This window comes from Conger conger, chromosome 9 (assembly GCF_963514075.1).
Source record: "Conger conger chromosome 9, fConCon1.1, whole genome shotgun sequence".
NCBI classification, from domain to species: domain Eukaryota; kingdom Metazoa; phylum Chordata; class Actinopteri; order Anguilliformes; family Congridae; genus Conger; species Conger conger.
This window is the reverse complement of record NC_083768.1, coordinates 14,044,268-14,065,481: the sequence shown is the minus strand read 5'-3', so window position 1 is coordinate 14,065,481 and position 21,214 is coordinate 14,044,268. Positions and strand designations below refer to the sequence as shown.

The 21,214-nt window shown below is 44.8% G+C and overlaps 2 protein-coding genes across 3 annotated transcripts in view; both read right to left on the bottom strand.

Annotated features, from left to right (window-relative positions):
• lrrcc1 (leucine rich repeat and coiled-coil centrosomal protein 1) overlaps nucleotides 1-11,787 on the bottom strand; it is a 16,444-nt gene extending 4,657 nt beyond the window's left edge. Inside the window, exons 1-15 of the mRNA XM_061255884.1 lie at nucleotides 11,449-11,787; nucleotides 11,098-11,144; nucleotides 10,776-10,981; nucleotides 10,516-10,581; nucleotides 9,952-10,119; nucleotides 9,166-9,335; nucleotides 7,471-7,662; nucleotides 6,951-7,150; nucleotides 6,197-6,380; nucleotides 5,737-5,885; nucleotides 5,089-5,272; nucleotides 4,609-4,748; nucleotides 3,794-3,995; nucleotides 2,397-2,582; nucleotides 1,840-2,014 (exon numbers count right to left, since the gene is read on the bottom strand). Of these exons, the coding sequence (XP_061111868.1) occupies nucleotides 1,840-2,014; nucleotides 2,397-2,582; nucleotides 3,794-3,995; nucleotides 4,609-4,748; nucleotides 5,089-5,272; nucleotides 5,737-5,885; nucleotides 6,197-6,380; nucleotides 6,951-7,150; nucleotides 7,471-7,662; nucleotides 9,166-9,335; nucleotides 9,952-10,119; nucleotides 10,516-10,581; nucleotides 10,776-10,981; nucleotides 11,098-11,141 (2,266 nt within the window). The 5' untranslated portion in view covers nucleotides 11,142-11,144; nucleotides 11,449-11,787. The remainder of the gene's footprint in view (nucleotides 1-1,839; nucleotides 2,015-2,396; nucleotides 2,583-3,793; nucleotides 3,996-4,608; nucleotides 4,749-5,088; nucleotides 5,273-5,736; nucleotides 5,886-6,196; nucleotides 6,381-6,950; nucleotides 7,151-7,470; nucleotides 7,663-9,165; nucleotides 9,336-9,951; nucleotides 10,120-10,515; nucleotides 10,582-10,775; nucleotides 10,982-11,097; nucleotides 11,145-11,448) is intronic.
• Nucleotides 11,788-12,971: 1,184 nt separating this feature from the next.
• LOC133136951 (RNA-binding Raly-like protein) overlaps nucleotides 12,972-21,214 on the bottom strand; it is a 33,126-nt gene continuing 24,883 nt past the window's right edge. For both annotated transcript variants that reach the window (XM_061254848.1, XM_061254847.1), the window contains exons 4-8: nucleotides 20,820-20,998; nucleotides 19,925-20,038; nucleotides 19,109-19,275; nucleotides 18,100-18,137; nucleotides 12,972-16,089 (exon numbers count right to left, since the gene is read on the bottom strand). In XM_061254848.1, coding sequence (XP_061110832.1) covers nucleotides 18,105-18,137; nucleotides 19,109-19,275; nucleotides 19,925-20,038; nucleotides 20,820-20,998 — 493 coding nt within the window. In that variant the 3' untranslated portion in view covers nucleotides 12,972-16,089; nucleotides 18,100-18,104. The remainder of the gene's footprint in view (nucleotides 16,090-18,099; nucleotides 18,138-19,108; nucleotides 19,276-19,924; nucleotides 20,039-20,819; nucleotides 20,999-21,214) is intronic.

The following is a 21,214-nucleotide window of genomic DNA, read 5'->3' as shown; positions in this document are numbered from 1 at the left end:
CGCCTGGCACACAATGCTGGAACAGAGACTGCATTTAGGGCTTGTGGAATTCAGATCAAACCGAAAATATCCCAATGAAAGCCCCAAACAAAGAATAAAAATGTAGTCAGGTTAAACTTGAAAAGCCTGAAATTTCTCTCCAGAAAGTGTCCGTTAATCTCCATGGTAACGACAACATCTCATTTGAGTAACTACGGACATAATGAACGCTCTGGAAATGGAAGAAAGTAGCGAGCTTCCTTTCAAAAAATCTTTCCGAAGGAATGTACGGAATGCTCAGCTCCCATCAATCTGACATTTAGGAATGGACATTATATTATGCGAAAAGCTGTTGTTGGAAGAGTTTTGTTCTTTTTTTCCCCCCGATGGGACTTGGAAGTAATTCTGGTTTGTGGTTTCACCTGGGATTTTAGGATTTTTTTTGTTTCAGTAATAGGGGAACTTTCATAAATTCTGGGCTTAAATGCCGCAATACAAATTTCGCTTACACAAAAATTGGTTCATGAAAATTTGTTGAGTATATTGGGTTGATTCGATTTTAAGTGTAGCCTACAGTAACCATAAATTATATTAAGCCTTTCACAACTTGAGCTTGCAATGTGTGCAAAAGGCCACGAGATGGCACTTGTCCGCCATCTTTTTACAGGACTGCCAACCAACCATTTCCATTATTTATCAGCAAGCAGGTGCTTCTTTATTTTCCAAACATTGCGACCCAGGAGGACCCCGGAGAACGCAGTAATGAATACAGATTCTGCCCTTAAGCAATTAAGCAGCCATCACAACATGAAAGGGCAAATGTAGCTGCGATGCAAATGTATTTCTCCTTAGCTTCGCGAGTTAATTTTGATAACTGCCTCTGAATGTCTCTCTGATAAGCACCTTTGCTTCGGAAAACAAAACTACACAAAAAAATCTAAAGCGTTTGGACAGGTGTTTATCTCAATTTGCTGTGATCTTTGAGTGTGTAATATGTGAGGTGCATTTCAGAGAGTTTATGCTTTTGTGAAAGATTAGCATAAAAGTACTACTGTTGCTGTTGTGTGCTTCTGATGATTTACCCTGCAGTACAGAATCTCAGTGCAGTGTGGAATCTCAGTGTAGTGCGGTAGTACAGTGCAGTTTATAATCTCAGTGTAGTGTGGTAGTACAGTGCAATGTGGAATCTCAGTGTAGTATGGTAGTACAGTGCAGTGTGGAATCTCAGTGTAGTATGGTAGTACAGTGCAGTGTATAATCTCAGGGTAGTGTGGTAGTACAGTGCAATGTGGAATCTCAGTGTAGTATGGTAGTACAGTGCAGTGCATAATCTCAGTGTAGTGTGGTAGTACAGTGCAGTGTATAATCTCAGTATGGTAGTACAGTGCAGTGTAGAGTGGTAGTATAGTGTAGTGTATAATATCAGTGTAGTGTGGAAGTGCAGTGTATAATCTCAGTGTAGTGTGGCAGTACAGTGCAGTGTATAATCTCAGTATGGTTGTATAGTGCAGTGTAGTGTGGTAGTACAGTGCAGTGTATAATCTCAGTATGGTAGTATAGTGCAGTGTAGAGTGGTAGTGTAGTGTAGTGTGGTAGTGCAGTGCAGTGTATAATCTCAGTATGGTAGTATACTGCAGTGTAGAGTGGTAGTATAGTGTAGTGTAGAGTGGTAGTTCAGTGTAGTGTATAATCTCAGTGTAGTGTGGCAGTACAGTGCAGTGTATAATCTCAGTGTAGTGTGGTAGTGCAGTGTATAATCTCAGTGTAGAGTGGTAGTATAGTGTAGTGTATAATCTCAGTGTAGTGTGGTAGTGCAGTGTATAATCTCAGTGTAGTGTGGCGGCACAGTGTTAACCCCACCCTGCTGGGCCAGCTCCTGGCCCCAGATCCGGCGCTCCGAGCGCAGGCCCTGCAGGACAGACTCCTGGGCGGTGAGCTGGGACAGCAGCTTGGACTTGTCCTGCTTCAGCAGCTCCAGCTGGACGCTCCGTCTCTTGTCCTCTTCGGCGTTCCCCTCCAGCGAGCGCAGCCGGGCCTGGAGCAGGGAGACCGCGAGAGAGGGATGGAGCGCTGCACCCGTTCCGTACGTGCGCACCTGGTCTGTCCCGTCTGGCCAAAACCTGCACGCCATCACTGCACCCTGCGCGTTTAGTCTGACAGACCCGCGCTCATTCTATGGTACCTGTGCAGCCTTCTTGTTCTAGTCCAGTAGAGAACTGCATTTGCTTTTATGGCACCTGTGCAGCTAGCCTGTTGCGTTTCCACTAACAACTGGGCTTAGGAACCACCTCCCACATACAGACCCTCTCCTCCCTTATATTAGTGAGCAGCCCCACCGTTTTAACCCCACCCTCCCCCTCACCTCGAGAACCTCTCACCAAACCCCCTCTCCCTCCCCTGACACCCTGGCCCCTCACCCTGAGCTCGGAGACGGCCTCCTTCTTGGCCCTCATGAGCTCGGCGATGCGGCTCTTCTGCTCCTTCACCATGGAGGTGAGGTCCTGCACCAGCGCTGCCGAGCGCTTGTCCCTCTGCTGACAGGAGGCCAGGGCGGCCTGCTGCTCCGTTAACGCCGCGCTCAGCTGGTCAAAGCCCTCCTTCAGCTGCAGGACAGACCCAGAGGCAGCTTTCATCACACCTCAGACACGATACACAACAGAGTCTCCTCAAACACGATACACAACAGAGCCTCCTCAAACACGATACACAACAGAGCCACCAGCTTTCATCACGCCTCAAATACAATACACAACAGACACCTCAAATACAATACACAACACAGACACCTGCTTCCAACACATCTCAACTACAATACACAACAGAGACACCTGCTTTCAACACATCTCAACTACAATACACAACAGAGACACCTGCTTCCAACACACCTCAACTACAATACACAACACAGACACCTGCTTCCAACACATCTCAACTACAATACACAACACAGACACCTGCTTCCAACACATCTCAACTACAATACACAACAGACACACCTGCTTCCAACACATCTGAACTACAATACACAACAGAGACACCTGCTTCCAACACATCTCAACTTCAATACACAAGAAACACCTGCTTCCAACACATCTCAACTACAATACACAAGAGACACCTGCTTCCAACACATCTGAACTACAATACACAACAGAGACACCTGCTTCCAACACATCTCAACTACAATACACAACAGACACGTCAAATACAATACACAACACAGACACCTGCTTCCAACACATCTGAACTACAATACACAACAGAGACACCTGCTTCCAACACATCTCAACTACAATACACAACAGACACGTCAAATACAATACACAACACAGACACCTGCTTCCAACACATCTCAACTACAATACACAAGAGAGACACCTGCTTTCAACACATCTCAACTACAATACAGAAGAGACACCTGCTTCCAACAGATCTCAACTACAATACACAACAGAGACACCTGCTTCCAACACATCTCAACTACAATACACAACAGAGACACCTGCTTCCAACACATCTCAACTACAATCCAACAACAGACACACCCGCTTTCATCACATCTCAAATACGTTTATCTGTCAACATTCACACTAACAACATAAAGCTGAAGTTCTGCCTCAAATAACATACTGGTATACGGGCCCGCACTGTGTTATATTTTCAAACTTTCTTTATATTCACAAAGTTACTGTCAATCATTGAGCAAAAACAGTGTTCTGTTGTGCTGCTTTTGAATAAATAAAACGGTTGAGCCAGGTCTTCCTCCCCTGCTCGCGCTGTAGGGTGCCCTACACGCAGGACGAGGCGAGGTTACCTCAGAGAACCGCGAGGCCTCGATGGTGAGCGCCAGGCGGAACTCGTCCTCCAGAGAGCCGTACTGCTTCTTGGCGGCGGCCATCTTCTCCTCCAGCTCCGCCCGCTGCTGGGCGTGCCTCTCCACCACGACCGCCACCTCCCGCGACAGCACCTCCCGAAACTCAGACCCCCCGGGGACCAGCCGCGACTCCAGCTCCTTCCTGCAGGACAGCAGGGGGCAGCAGTGAGTCACGCTGCCCAAGCGCCCACCAGAAGTGGAAAATCCAAGCTCAGAAAATGGAAGTTTGGAAGGTGGAAAAATGAAAGGGGTGGACTTTCCACCTCTGCCCACTACCCCACCGGGCCCTGGTGCCAGTGGCAATTCACAGAAACGTGTGTACACCTGTTGAAGTAGACATTTCAGTTCCAATCTCGTCTCGTAGACACTTGTTTGGTAGAAGCCCAAGTGTCCATCAAGTCTGGCAGACGTATCTTTCCACATATCTGCTTCAGTAGATACTTGTCAAGAATGAGATGTGATAAAATGTGTCAACTGTCAATCTAGTCTGATGGAGTTCCGAACAGAACACGGTGAAGTGGCCGCTTAACGTCCGTTCTATGGTCGTTTCTCCTGAGGAATGTCATTTATGACTACGGTTGATCATTGGCAATCCCAGACATTAAAACACTTGGGAGTCAGATTTCTGTACACGAAGCTCACAGCGCAAAATGCGGCCTGACGAGGGTGTGTTGTGCCACTTCTTATTTACGAAAGCTACAGCTCATTACAAACAGCCTTTTGTGAAAGAGCTGCAGCTTCTTGTTCTGTGGTACCTGTGCACTTGCTCCCGGGAGGCCAGCAGCTCGTGCAGCTGCTGCAGTTTGTCCTTGTACTGCCGAACCGAAGCCCTGAGGATGTCCACCTCCCTCTTCAGCGCCACCGCCTTGTTCTCCAGCTCCTGGGTCCTCTTCATCTGAGGAGCCCAGAGAGGAGAGATCTCTGAGAAATATTACACCTCCAGAAATATAACAACTTAAAGAAGTGGTGGGTGAGTGGGGCTCCATGAACCAACCCCACGATAGACGGTGCTAGAGTTATGTCAATGACTAACTCATTTGAACCAATCAAAACCATTTCAGAACAATGATCCTCCACAGCGAAACCACAATGGTCCAAACCAGACCGGGGTCAAATACGTAATTGTTTTGCATTCCAATACTTTTCTGTGCTCGACTTATATTGCCTGATGCAATTGAACCAACCAAAAAGACCAGACGGTGGGGATATGCCCTGATCTGAGCGGGGCTGGGTACCTCCTCAGCCTGCTCCCGGGCCCTCTGTGCCTGCCCCCGGGACACGCTGTCCTCCAGGCTGCGCAGCGCCCTCTGCTGTTGGTCCTCCCGGCTGCGGGCCTGTTTCAGCTCCTCCTGCGCACAGCGCTCCCTCTGCTGGAGCTCCCCACGCTCCGCCCGCTCCTTCAGCAGGAGAGCCTTCAGCCTGCACACGCACACACACGCACGCGCACACAAATACATACATACACACACACACACACACACACACACACACACATACACACGCAGGCGCGCACACACACACACACACACACACACACACACACACACACACACACACACACACACACACACACACACACAGGCACACACACACACACAGGCGCACACACACACACAGACGCACACACACACAGACACACAGACACACAGACATATACACACACACACACACACACACACACACACAGGCACGCGCACACGCACACGCACACAAATACATACATACACACACACAGACACAGACACAGAGAAACACACATAAATACATATACGCATACATGTACATACGCACACACAACACTGTGTGAGAGTGACCCATTACAGGTCAGTGGTCAACACGGTTAAGAGTGATTTAACGCTGTTATAAAAGGGGTGACCTCTCACCGGTCCGTGGTGTGGAGTGCCAGGTTCTGGATGTCCTTCTCCTCCCCGGCTCTGGTCTGGAGGAGGTTCAGCTGCTCAGTCAGCTGCTTCACCGCCTGCTCTGCCTTCCACCTCCTCTCCCGCTCCTGGTCCCGCTCCTCAACAAGGGCCTGCACACACACACACACCCCCCCAAACTCACCCTGGTCCTTCAGAGCCATGAGATCTACCTGCTGTTGCTGCTCCTCACCACTTAAATAAAGCAGCTGATTTCACAGTCACCACCTGGTTTCCTAGGCCTGTATTAGCTGCATATTTTAAAGTAAAGACTAATACTAGACTACTACCGTGTGGCCATCCAGTAGGGTTGAAGACCAACATTGCATTGAGGTGCTGATGGGAAATGAAGTCTGGAGATGGTGCTGTTGAGTGTTCCACAGACGTTATGCAGCTTTCACACAAACGAAGGCAGTCGGCCTACCCTGTACGTTTCCTCTTCAATCGGACTGGTGGCCTTAAGGCCAGGGGCCCTTGTGCTTGTTTTCAGTCCCTTCCTGGTCGAGGCCCCCGGCTCCACACGCTGAATCGGGCCCCGAGAGACAGTTTTCCTCCGAGGGCTGGGTGCCTTCCTGGTGGTCTCCCCTGTGGTGGTTGTCTCTAGATCACTGCCCATGCACAGACCAAGTAAAACAAGTGAGTAAACAAGTGAGAAGAGAGTGAGCCGAATGAATAAAAGAGGTGAGCTATATGAGTCAAGGAATAAGCCGAGTTGGTGAACTGTGCGACCGAGTTGAGTGAATGAGCAGAGTGAGTCGAGTGTGCGAGTCAGTGAATCGGTCGAGTGTGCGAGTCAGTGAATCGGTCGAGTGTGCGAGTCAGTGAATCGGTCGAGTGTGCGAGTCAGTGAATCGGTCGAGTGTGCGAGTCAGTGAATCGGTCGAGTGTGCGAGTCAGTGAATCGGTCGAGTGTGCGAGTCAGTGAATCGGTCGAGTGTGCGAGTCAGTGAATCGGTCGAGTGTGCGAGTCAGTGAATCGGTCGAGTGTGCGAGTCAGTGAATCGGTCGAGTGTGCGAGTCAGTGAATCGGTTCAGTGTGCGAGTCAGTGAATCGGTTGAGTGTGCGAGTCAGTGAATCGGTTGAGTGTGCGAGTCAGTGAATCGGTTGAGTGAGTGAGTCACTAAATGACGCAAGTTAGTGAGTCAGTGAGTAAATCGAGTTGAACCCCAGAGCACACCTGTCTGATCTCCTGGCCTTGCCGTCTTTCATGGATCGTCTCCCAGTGGTTTCCATGACAACCCTGCGGGTGGGTAACCTCGACCGTCGGCCGCCGCGGCGGTTGTCCTTCCCGCTGTCCGCCTCGCTCTCCGACGTGTGATCAATGTCCCGCTTCGCCTTCCGCACATGGGCGGGGTTGGGGGTGGAGCTACCGGGAGCCTGGGGGAGGAGTTAAAGGGGAAAGACACACCTCAAATAGCCATGTCAAACACAAACAGGAGGGCGAGTAAAATGGAGAATGGACTGACCCAGGTAAAGGAGGGGAAACTGCAGGGTATTTCACAAAACAGGATTACTGAGTTAGCTGGATAACTGCGCTGAGTAAAACATGGAACAGCTCTTTTTACTTCAGTCCATGTTCCAGATTTGAGAGGGTTCCGGGTTTTCACTCAGCGCAGTTATACACAGTTACACTCAGTAATCCCTTTCCACTCAGAAATCCTGCTTTGTGAAACAGGCCCTGGTGTCTCCAGGCCCACCTGTGTGAAAAGCTGGGACACTTGGCGCTCCAGGTTCTGAATCCGCTGCTGGTTTTGCAGCTCGCTGCCCGCCCCCTCTGGGTCCGTCAGTGGGTTTCCAGCTGGGGCCACAGCCCTGCCCCCGAGCCGCTCCCGAAACTGGGCCAGAACCTCGTCTATACGCGGAGTGGTGAGAGGGGTGTCCGAGTTGGGCTGGGGGGAATGAAAAGAGTACACATAATTCATACATACATCATTTTGGCAGACGCTTTTATCTAAAGTGACTTACAGTTGACTAAGGAGACTAAGGAGGAGACAATGCAGGGTTAAGGGCCCAACGGCTGGGTGGATCTTATTGTGGCAGATCCCAGTCATGTACCACCATGCACATGCACATGCACGCACGCGGGTATAAAAACAGGAAAAACAACACTAATGTTCCACAGCAAGGTACTCATCAAACCTTTCAATCCAACAACCTAATGCATTACGGGTGACCTTACAAAAGAGCACGCAGTACAACTGACATTAGCTATGAAAGAGTAGACATATTTTTCCTATGTCTAAATGGAACATAAATCTCAGAGGATGATTTATGAATCTTTAATGGTTAGAATGCACTCTCAATCATAGCGGGCTTCTTTTATCCAATCAAAATATAATCGCACACAGCTGGCTAAAAATCAATTTCACTGCTAATACAGCTACTCATCTTCCCTCTGATTAAATGTACTTTTCTAACCAGTGTATTTGCGATTCTACACTTATACATTTAGCCTGATACAAATACAATATGAAGAAAAGCTTTTGTAGGTATACTTTAAAAAACAAGACTCAAACCAGCAAAAATCTGGATCTCATAAGTACATATGCACTTATGTTCTAGATAAAAGACCAATGTTTCCCACAAGGGCTTCACCCAAATGTTTTTCCAAATGTCTTCCTCCTTTTCAGTGACCTCCATCTCTGCTCTGGTAAATGGTTGGCATTTATATAGCGCCTTTATCCAAAGCGCTGTACAATTGATACTTCTCATTCACCCATTCATACACACTCTCACACACCAACGGCGATTGGCTGCCATGCAAGGCGCCGACCAGCTCATCAGGAGCATTTGGGGGTTAGGTGTCTTGCTCAGGGACACTTCGACACAGCCCGGGCGGGGGATCGAACCGGCAACCCTCCGACTGCCAGACGACTGCTCTGACTGCCTGAGCCAATGAGACGACTGCTCTTACTGCCTGAGCCAATGAGACGACTGCTCTTACTGCCTGAGCCAATGAGACGACTGCTCTTACTGCCCGAGCCAATGAGACGACTGCTCTTACTGCCTGAGCCAATGAGACGACTGCTCTTACTGCCTGAGCCACGTCGCCCCACATGCTCCGTTTTGTGAACGGCTTGTGAAAGGTTTTGCCCATTATATATGGAACACTGACTTCCCCCACACTAATGTAAGATATACGTCTTGTCCAATCTAAAAGCAGTTAATACCAGATAATACCAGTTACCTTACAGTAATGAGGTTTCTGTTTAATGTTCAGATTTTTACATTAGTGATACTAATGAGTCCGGTAAGGTCTAATGCCTACGCTACCTCCGGTTTCATATCCGTTTGGTTGACTGACCATTTTGAAGCCCCGAGGTTTGACTGTACCTTTTCTTAAACTCGGTGAAATGCGGAACAGAATATTAATTAAATGTTAAATCGCCCACCTTTTCAGCACTGACGCTAGCGTCTGAGGACAGCAGAAACTCCACAAAGTCCTCCATCCCGGGAATATCTACGGGGCAGACGTCCATGAGAGGAACAGGGTTCCCCTGGCGGTCCAGGCCATCCAGGGCCGTCACCTGGGGTAGGGACTGAAGCACCATCTCCCTGTACCCTTCAGGAGAGAACACCGACGGTCAAACACCAGGGTGAGCGGGGAGACACAGGCTGATCTGAAGGAGAATGAAGCGTCTGTATGTGGAGCTTTTTAAAACGGTGTCTCTACAGGTTTAGGATGTTTGCACAAACTGAAAGTTTACATTGGAACACTTGTTTTACACATTTTATTATTGCACGTCAGATCGGGAGTACGCAAGCATTGTTCAGAGATAGTTTTCCCCACTTTCTCGTGCAGGTTGTGCAGGTTTCTTTTGACTGGCCTTGCCATGCAAAATATAAAAGTCCAAGAAGTGGGCCAAGATAGATGTCGGGACTTTATTGCAAAAACTGCCAACTGTTTTTTAGCATGCGCTGAAAAAAGGTTAATATCAGAAATATAATTAATAGCTTCAAAAATCTCTGTAAAGAACTGAGGTAGAGCCACCTTTCCCACTCATACTCCTCAGACTACAGGAAATATTGATTTGGTTGCAGAGCACCTCCCGTATGTGTGGTCTTGTGTAGTCACGTAAAAAACATTTTGTCTGTTTTTATAGGCTTTGTCCCCATTGAGTATAATGAGCTTTAATAAGAGTGAAATGAACGGGTGCCAAAGAATGTACTGTACCTACCGGGAGTAGAACAAACTGGATTACTGCTTCCCTCCATGCTCAGAGTGACATCACTCAAACTCCTCAATCCCATCATGCATTGCAGCAGCTGGTTTATGTTGTTCAAGCAGTTGCTTTGCAGATTAAGATGTTTTAGTTTGTACTCCTGTCCATGGAGGTACAACAAGCCTGCAAACATGTAAAAACATTCATTCTTTCGAAATTACATTGAGTTTAATTACGCAAAAGGGCGGCCTGTAGCGTAGTGGTTAAGATAAATGACCTGCAAGGTCGGTGGTTCGATCCCCAGTGTAGCCACAATAAGATCTGCACAGCCGTTGGGTCCTTGAGCAAGGCCCTTAACCCTGCATTGCTCCAGGGGATGATTGTCTCCTGCTTAGTCTAATCAACTGTACGTCGCTCTGGATAAGAGCGTCTGCCAAATGCCATTAATGTAATGTAATGTAATGTAACATTAAAAAGACCAATGAACTGTGTGTGAATAAAATTCTTCTAATTACAGATAAACATAATTAATAGGACACAAACTGAACCATTACAAACATTTTAATGATGCAGACTTACCAGTTAGGTCACTTATTTGATTATAAGACAGGTTCAGTCTTATCAGGTTCACAAGACCAGTAAGCCCTAAAATAGAAAATGAACAGATTTTTTTTTTTCCATCTGTCTAATGCCCGATATATTGTAAGTAAAAATGAAACTTGCAATGTGAGCAGTTATCGTTGCAACATATTCCCAAATCTGCAAAAAATAGCCATCCTACCCAAATAATATTAAAAGGAGGAGGGCCACTTAAGACAAGTTCGTCAGGAATTACTGACCTTCAATCTTGGTTATTAAATTACAGGACAAATTGAGGGTACGCAGAGACGAAAGCGAGTCCAGCCCCTCGATGCGAGAGATCTGATTCGACGACAGATCCAAGTGTCGAAGTTGCCATGTTGTGGTTAGTCCCTCAATCTTTGATATGCGATTACAATGAAGATTCAGCGATCTCACATTAACACTCAACGGGACTTCAAATAGACTAAACAGAGAGAGAAAATGAATTATGAATAATCAGCTAATCATCAGTACCGCAGTGTTGTCATGACAGTAAGCACGAAGAAAAGTTGTCAAACACCTTAGCTACATGCTACTGACCTTTTTATGTTCTTATCAATCAGACAAAGTTCTCCATCCGCCATTATCTAACAATGAGAAGTGGGGGAAAAAAATTAATGCACATTATTTTACGGTCAATAAAGTTTACACGACCAAACAGGGTCCTGATCTCAAACTAACTATACCTGTCTTGTAACTCAGCGGCCCATGACCAAGTTTACATGGACAATTGGCTGGTGGTTAAAGCCCAACAAGATACAGGTATAGAAGTGCAAGGTTGCAACTGCCTAGCTAACCAAGTTAGCGAGGAACTAGGAAGCTTAGTTACGTTTTTGTTTTTTTGTTTTTTTCACTTAGGAAGACACAAAGATAGATACAAAGGAAACTTACCAATAATGTGTAGAGAACGTAATGTTAGGTCAGGACACATTCTAGACAGGACAATGGCTAGCGCAGCGCTAGCCGAGGTAGCTAACGTTTCAGTACAAACTCGCCAATTTAGCCAACAAAGTAGGTAACTAACTAGCCAGCTTGTTCTAAATGCGATAAACAGTTAGCTATACTGGAGATCAAACTGAATGGTCGCATGGGACGACGTCGTCCGAAAGCAAGCAACAGACGATACAGAATTTCCAATATAACTAGTTAACTAGCTATCACTTTCTATGTATATTTGGAATTTCACTTCATCAGTTCAACTGTTTTGCCGCTGTTGAGCTTGAAGTAGCCGCTCTGTTACCGCTTCCGGGTGACGTCACACAATATTTAAAACTTCCGTATTCCTGTCTGGGACCAATAAAAAACAATTCATTTTGATTTTTTTGAGAGATATGTTTTCCTTATTTTATGATGTTTTTTCAGAATAACCTAATATAAATACCCTTTGAACACGTATAAAATACTTGGGCAGTATCATTAAATAATGTTGCTAATGAATATAACATAGGTACATTCAAAATTCACAAATGGTATGATTTAAAATTACCTATTGTGAACTGTTTAAGAAATTGTATATGACCCAAAAATAAATGAATGGAAATAAATATTAACCCCTTCAAATAAAGTCAAAAGGAGATTATTCTGCTTATTAATGGCAAAGTCCTTCCCATGATCTTGTATTTCAGTAGGCTACACTCTTCTCATTTCCCCTTTTCAAATCAAATCTTTTTAAGCAACTGACCAAACAATAATTTTACAAGTGACCAGATCAGATTTGTGTGCTTGGATAAGCTATGTTTCTTATTTCTGTCATGAAATGACACAAGTGAACACTGTCTTTCACATTGGGAGTGAGGGATAAGTTGCTGTTTCGACATCTAGGAAAATATCAGATAAGTATTATGTACGGCATGTGAAAAGAAAAATAAACAAACTTGTCCTAAACAAAGCCTTGCTCACAGATGCCTCGGTGTCCGTCCTTGGAGAGCTGCGGTGTGTTTCTTGTTACTTAGAACAGAACAGAAAATTAAGTCAAAGCAATTGAAACAGTTGATTGTGCAGTTTACTCACTTCCCCTGGTTTCTTGAGTCTGAATTGTTTCAATAATTACCAAGCGGAACAAAGTGAGATACAGGGCACTGTAAATAAAAACAGTATATATATCCAGAAACAAACACTATAAAATAAATATGTGGCTATGTGCATGAAAAGATTGCTGCCTGATGGTTTTATATTGATCCCTTTGATTAATGCTACCACGCAAGCTATCACTTACTTACTGCATGGTTTTCTTTACGGTTTGGTGTTTTTCAACCGGGTAGGTATCAATCTCAATGAACAACAGTGAAATGTGAAAAGATGTGATTTATCGTTAGCTTTTGAGCAGCACATTTCAAGACAATACATGAATGTATTTTTGTTCTAGGTGAAAATAATTAAATGAAGGAACAGGAATAATGGAATAAGGCTGAACATACATAGAGAGCACTTTAATTGTTCTCTGTTCTACTCAAGAGAGCCTACAGCCATACAACAGCCAAATACAAATAGAATACATTTTAACAACACCTTCAACAACATGCTCATCATAAAAAATAGATTAATATTTTTTTTTACATTTCTGTACAACATCATTCGTTTACTTAATTAAACCTCTTTAATTGGACATTGTACACTTCTATTAAACCCATAATATTCAGTTATGTACAGGCTTGGGATTTTGAGACGTTGGCATTTGTAGTTAAGTCCTGGAAAACAACACTCTCCTGAAAGCATCCTATTTTCTTTCTTTTATGATGCATACTATTGTTCCAAGACACATTTTCATTTCCCAAGCGATGCAGTGTTCTGCAATGCAAATTATTTACTATTCAGAAAGAACAACAACAACAACGAAAAGACCGAAACAATAAAAGGCAGTAGGCCTACATTTTTAATAATAATAATACTTTCTCCAAGGGAAATGAAGTATACAAAAATAGAGAGCTCAATGTAATATTTTAGCAGACTTTGCAAACAGGTTTGCCTTGATCATTAAAAATAGATTAATGAGGCAGTCCTGAATAAAAGGGGCATGGAAATATATGTATTCCTTTCTAAGGATCAAATGGGTTTTCAGCTCCACGGTTTCAGCAATTCCTCACCCTCTCTGAGTATGTATACATCCCTACTCCGCTGCTTCCAAGCAAGCAAATTGCTATGGCTGTCCAAAGCATTCAAACAGTACGCCGAGACCCCAAGCTCATTTATGACTCTGGAATACATCCAGCATGCAGACTTGGCAGTTTTTTTCCTTAATGAAACTGACTATATCATTTAACTTTTTATTGTCTTGCCTGACATTAAAGAGCTTGGCTATAATGGAAACCAATAATAATAAAACAAAAATACATATATAAAATGAAAATAATAGAAACTACAAAAAAAAAGCAATCAAGGCGAAATTAAGGCCAAGGGGGCCATGTTGTACAAAGGCCTGGTGAACGGCAAGAACGTTCCAGAAATCCTCTTCAAAAGGAAGTAATAGAGCTGGCGGATTATTATTGCTCCCCAAAAAATATTTTACTTTGATGTTTTTACTCCACTCAGATTGAAATGTCAAAAAGAAAACATTTGTTCTGGGAGCATTGGTACTGTGCAAGCCAGACATTCTTAAGTTATACTTTCTGCTGAGGACCTAAGAGTGATTACTGACTTACTGTCTGCCTACTACAGTGAGGTTCATTCCTGGTCCTGCAGGCCCCCAGGTCTGTTGTTTTTTTGCCTTTGCCTTAAAATCAGCAAAAAACAATTCAAACCCAGAAAACCAGGTGAGGTGGTGAGTTTTTATCTCTACAATTGTATCTTTATGGTTATCTTTATGGTTACACTAGGACTCAGAACTGTACTGTCCTCTCAGGTCCTCTTCACACTTGTACTTGTGTTTGATCTGCACTTCGTTGTACGTTGCTGTGGATAAGAGCGTCTGCTAAATGCCTTGTAATGTAATGTATTGCAATGAGTTAACGGTGTAATTCACTGCTTTAATCAATGTACTAAGTGCCACGTAACAACAAAAAATAGTTGACCCTGCAGCCTGCCAGGACCAGAAATGAGGATTGACAAAGTTATAAAATCATGCTCAGGAACAACGAGGGCTGCATTTGCAATTTGGAAAGGTTTCATGTAGGGAGCGCTTGGCCTTGCAGATGTGATAAATGTTTGGAGGAAGAGACAACGTTCATTCAGGAGGCCAGAAGGGCAACCAGGGACACTTGGCACAGTACAGAACAGGCACGGCTGGACCTCCATCACCAACACGATTCATACACAAGGACAGCCGGTGCAGTTCCTGGCTACATACCACCTATCCTCAGGGCTACCAGGAGGCCTATCCAGGGTGAATTTTTTCTGGCCTACAGTAAGCTGTTGGTGTGGCCAATTGCAGGTTTGACTGCAGTTTCGTCAATCAGAAAAAGGGGTGCTTGCTCTGTGCATACTCTAGCTAGAAACCATTTTATCAAACAATGCACATGTAAACAGTTAGCATGGCTTTGCTTAAAAATCAACATAATTCATAGTACACTCTTTAAAATGAGCACAACTAATGTGAATATAAGCTGTGCTATTTGCCTCCACCGTTGTGTTTTCCCCAAAATAAAACGCAAAAAAAGCATAAACATCATCCTTATATAAAACGCTCAACATATGCTAATGTATGTGCAAACTGATAGGGAGGATGTACTTGGTACATGAAAAAAAGAAAGGTGTTGAGTTGTCAGCAGAATTTGACCCAGTAGGATCAAACTCATTAGTTTTAATGAAAAACGCCATATTGGGCCGGATTAGAATGTCACACGTACAGTGCTCATAGGGCAGGTCAGTAGAAAATTAGCTTGGTAGCACGTGTGAAATGCTCCTTGATAATATCACCACCAAACTGTGTCCTGATCACTCTAATATCCCTGTCATTTCAGAGGCTGAAAAAAGATTAATTAGTGTGAGGGTTAAGTAAACACATTAATTCAAATAACTGGGCTAAATAACTGCAGGGAAAGGCCAGCAGAGCTGTTATCAACACACAAGACTGTCAGGAGATGAAGCACTTCAAGTAAATCCATACAGACTCAACTGCACAGTGGGGAAAATTATTTTGAGGGTTTCATATATGATAGCAAATCATAGAAAACACGTAACTGACAGTATTCATTGAAGACATTTCTTCATCTCACCACTCCTACATATCTGTAAGCAGTTCATATTATTCTAATGGTGTGCATGACAGTAAGTACAAATAAATACAGTATGTAAAGCCACATAGGCATGTAGGGTCTATGACTTCTAAAAACATTTTCACAAGTAAAAAAAAGCATACGGTGTAGTGTCATCTTTTTCTGCTAATTTGCCAATTTGCCAGTGCGCCAGACCCTTTTGGGCAGTGAAATGTCATTTTATGAGGAAAAACATCATCCTTAAGTCTTGTTCGGTGGTCTTTTCTCCTTCTCAGAAAGATTTTTAGATTATTTTTGGTGGGATTCCACACTCTCTCCGTCAGAGGAAACTGCAGTTTCCGCTGGCCTTCCTGCTCCCGTAGCTTGGGGCCGCCCCTCCTCACTGCTGGGAAGAATAACACATTTTATTAAAGCCCCACTCAGCACTTAAACATGCCGCACAAATGCCCCTTTTCCCCCCATGCATCTACAATGGATAGAGGGTTCTCCAGCAAGGGAAATCTGGGCTGTTTTTATAATCCTCCCAAAGATGATGTACAGTACACTCAACTCCGAAGTGCAGCCACAAAAATAAAACCTTGTGGGATTTGAAATGCTCTTGCCAAGGGTTAGCAGTCGAACATTTGTTTTAATCACATTTCCTACAGGGTCCTGCAGCGTAGCCATTTCCTGACTTTACTGCCCCCCCACCCCTTCCACCCCCACCCCCAACCCCAACCCTTCCCTCAGAGATGCAGGTTTTAATCAAGAATATGTAGAACATGTTGAAGGACAGATATTAATGAAAAAGTAAATGAAAGAAAGACAGAGACAGACATAAAGACAGAGGGAGAGCGAGCCAGGGAGAGAGAGAGTGACTACAGATAAAAGAAAGAATGACAGAGGGCAGAAAGGAGGGACAGAGAGAGAGAGAGAGAGAGAGAGAGAGGCCTAAATGAAGGTCGTATGTGTTAATTAGCATTACGCAGGATCCATTATGAGCACAGGGTGGCTGCAGCCTACGCACAAGCCAGATGATTAATAAATGCATTAATTCATGCGTTAATTAGTCTGTGCTTTGTGAAAAGCACTAATGAGAGACGTACTTTGAGGCAGGCCTACGCTGTGCTATAATGACCTCGTTGAGAACATTTCGTCTGCGCTCGTAAGCGAGACGGCACTGAAGCCTCCTGCCGTTTCGTCCGCTCTAGGTGCAGAGCTGCCGCTCTTTCATTCCTGCCGCTCGTGCTGCTCACTGCTCTCTCTAAATCAGCACCGGCGAGCCGCTCACACGCGCGGGGTCTCAAAGAGCCCTTTCAGCTCCCCGCGCCATCTGGGCGGCGGGGTTTATGCGAGGTTTTTATCAGCGCGCGGGGGAAACGGACCGGCCATTAATGCGCCTCCTTATCCAGGCCTGTCAGGAATGATGGAGGTGAAATGTCTTTTTCTCAGCACCTCCTTCCTCAGGGCGTCCATTGCATGCTGTTCCCCCCCCCACGGCGACAAACAGACGCAGACATGCTTTGATTTTATATTTCGTATTTTCATATGAATACAGCCCATTGCTAGGGCTCAATTGAGCATATTCGCCAATGGCCAACCACAGTGGGGAACGATGCATTCAAGGTCCAGGATAGTGCAATGCTGAGCTCATCTGATCAAACGTTAGGCGCACGCATACACACATACACACACACACACACACACACACACACACACACACACACACACACACACACACACACACACACACACACACACACACACACACACACACACACACACACACACACACACACACACACACACACACAATCCTGAATCTGAAATAGGAGCAGAAAATCCACTGGTGTCTGCAGTCTGTGTCCCTGGGAGTAATAGTGTGACTTTCCTTGGCGATGTCATTAGCGCCACATCAGACTTATCTCAGCTTTGTCAAGGCTGGCCCGGGCGGATCAGAGCAGTCACTTCACTGAGACCCATTCGTTTGACTGAAGACAGGAGTCATAATGGCTTTTTGTCATCTAGGTCAGACAGGATTCGCAGACCATGAAGCCAATGGCAGCTAGTGTTAGGCGCTAGAGAGGACGCTGAGCGAAATCTCATTTCCCTCTCCTTGGGAAGACGAGATCAAATATTCACCAAAGCAGCTGCAGTGACTATTTCGGTTTTAACAATATAAGTACATTAACATGCATGTATTCATGACTATTACCTTAACTATGATTCATATCATGTTAACATATGTATCATAGCTTTAAGATGATAGTAAACTTGGCACGCTTTAACATCCACATAGTATTGTACATACAATATACAGGTAAATACACTCAGTGAGCACTTTAATGGCTTGTTTCTTTCCTCAGAAAAACATTACTGAAAGCTTGAATGTTAAACATTGAAGGAATCTGACCTTTTTCAGTTGTCTATGTCTGATACATGGTTCTCGATCTGAAAAACACAATATTTAAACTTAGTTAGGTCATACATTCCTATAATTCATCAGATCATCTTACAAGTCCACATCTTGTGTAGCGTATAAAAGTATAAAATATTTCAGTTTTTTCACAAAGAATTCCTGACTCCACATATTGTAGCATAGCACACATATTCAGTGAAAAATTGTTAACTGTGACCTTCAACTCTTAATAGCTAATGGAGGACATATTGTCCCTGTCGGACTGATATAAACACTGTTACGAGTTGATTTAACATTAGGAATTGTGCCCCCATGAATACAGATGCACTGGCTCCATCCCATATTAAGCTCATATGCCTATACTCAGTATAGACTCTGAGACAATCCCTTCTGAAGGCTTTCTGTTTAATCTTTCTATTTGGCCGCTTCCCTTTCTTTTTCTCATTCAGCTGTCCTTTCCTGGCAGCCCTGCAGTTCGTAGCCCTGGAGAGACACACTGTCCACTGGTCTTACTTGTGACTCAGCACTTTCATTGATCAAGTAAAACAGTTGTTTACACAGTTAACTTACGCCGCCTGGTATCCCAGGTCTGAATTGGCTGCTGATTTTAAGGTGGAAACAAAATCCAGTCAACCCTGTGGCCCCCCAGGACCAGGGCTGAGAGCAAAAATACTAACTGTTGAAGTGAATTCTACCTCTCTCTCCCATTCTCTTCTCTCCATACTTTTCTCTTCTTTTCTTTCCCTATCTTTCCTTTCATAATGTCTGTTGCCATCTCTCTCTCCTCCCAATTCTGGCAGCTGCCTGCCAATTTCTCACCACATCTATTCCTCATGTCACCTCCGCAGTCATATTTTCAGTGTTAAGTAAACTCTTATCCAGCACAGACTCATATAAACTGTCAGGACTGAATGAACACTGAATATTTTACTGTGAATGTTGCTTCTCCGATTCACTGGCCAGGACCGGTCCTATGTGGGTCAGGGATCTGATGTCTCCTCACCAGGTCGGCACTGCCTTCATCATCATAGTCATCCTCGCCCCCGTCCGTCATCTCCCCGGCCTCTGTCTCCAGCGGCCCCTCCCCCACCTCCTCTCCGGAATGTTCTGCCACGTCGGAGGCAGACTCGTGGTGGGGCTCGTACCTCTCCTCATACTTCCTCTGCACCTCTGCGCGAGTTGCAAATGAGAGAGAGAAAGAGAGAGAGAAAGAGAGAGAGATAGAGATGGAAAGATTCACAGCCAGAGATGGGGTATGAGAGACAAAGATGGAGGGAGACAGGAAATTACAGTCAGAGAAGTAGTAAGAGGAGAGAGAGAGAGAGGTGGAGTGACAGACAGACAGAGGACCACAGGGGACATAATAATGGGAAAAGGGAAGAAAAGAGAGAGAAATGAAGGGACAGCTTTTTTATATTCCCCCATGTTTGACCGTGACTGAGTTTATTAAAACCGTGACCGGGTTTAATTTTACTGAACTGATGACATTTAGCCAACTGTTTAATTATGATGAATGTAGGCCTCTGACCAATTTATGGAAAATGCTGTAAGCAAGGCACCTAATTTATAGTCTTTTTTTGTCTTTCTTTTTCCTTTTTTATTTTTTATCTTTTTCTTTGGCCCGTGAAATTGTAAGCCTCTAAGCAAAGCCCACCGCTAAATTACAGCAGTCCTACTGTCAGTCCATCTTGTTCTTTGACCTAGCAGTCTCTAATGCCGTCTCCTGATATTGGCAAGATGACGGATGACTGTGCGCGCCCTTTTCAATCAGCTCCCCCCGCCCCCTGCAGCTCTCTCCTGAAGGTTCCCCCTCCCATACCGGCCTCAGCCCGCTGCTGCTTCTCAATCTTCTCCAGTCTGACCAGCAGGGAGTCAATCTTCACTTTGATCTGCGACAGCTCCTGTTTGATGGTGTGGAGCTGGTCCGTCTTCACTGCACACCGACACAGCAACAAAACAAACAAACAAACAAACAAACAAACCAAAACAGGAAGAAAAAAGGAAAAGACTATGATTGTCCAGACGCCCATTTTAGGTCTTCCTCTAATACAGAGTAATACAAAGTAAATCTTTCGATGATTCCGATGAGCCCTTCAGTTAATTCTGAGATTGTGGCTTCCCATGAGCCTCAGCTTAACTCAGATGCGCGTGGGTAGTCTATCAAACCGCTTTTCAGTACTGCCTACACATTTCAGACCACATTGTGAACACAAGAAAAAAAAAAAGAAGCTGTATCCGCTGTATATTTACCGCATAATAAAACTACATTCTCTTTACCATTTACACCCACTGTGCCATCGACACATGTTGTAAGATATTGGCTTGACTGCTACTATCGGTTATGACCATGATTAGCAGCAGGTCCATTTCCTACATTTATATGTCCACACTTATGTAACTCTGGATGAGATGTAAAAGTAACTACTGCCATGGTGAGCCCCCACCGAAAATAATGAGCTTATACACCACCACTATTCCTCCTACCATTCAAACACCTCAACCAGGAGACAGAATCAATAATAATGAGCTCAGAAAACAGCTCACCTCAAAACACATGGGACACGGAAAGGTCAATATTTATACGGAAATGCTTTAGCCAATACATTCCTCAGTCAATAAACTGAATTTATTCCCCCGCAATAGGGAAATGAAAGAGATAGCATTCAGTCCTCTCAGGATAAAAGCGAGGACTGCGCGGCAGGATTTCAACGTACATTTGGGTCCGGTGGCTAGGGAGCTGGACACGGCCGGTCTGGAGGAGGAGGAGGAGGCGGACATCTTGACGGAGAAGGCGCTCTTCCCCCGGCGTGTGGACGGGACGGCCACTCGAGAGCGCTTGATTGGGATCACGGCCCGAGGCGGGGGCGCGATCCGCCCGTGATAGTCAAACAGCCTGGGGGAAGGTCCCGAAATAGAGCTGCAATGTCACATTCACTTTCTGCACAGCAACACACACAACGCGCATTCTTTAAATCACCTGCTGTTTATGCGTAGGCCTCACGTTATGCTCAAATAAACAAAATGCAAACGGTACGTTTTAATGTACTTTATACATAAAATATGTATAAACAATGTACCACCCGTCATCTAAATAAGTATAAGTATACAG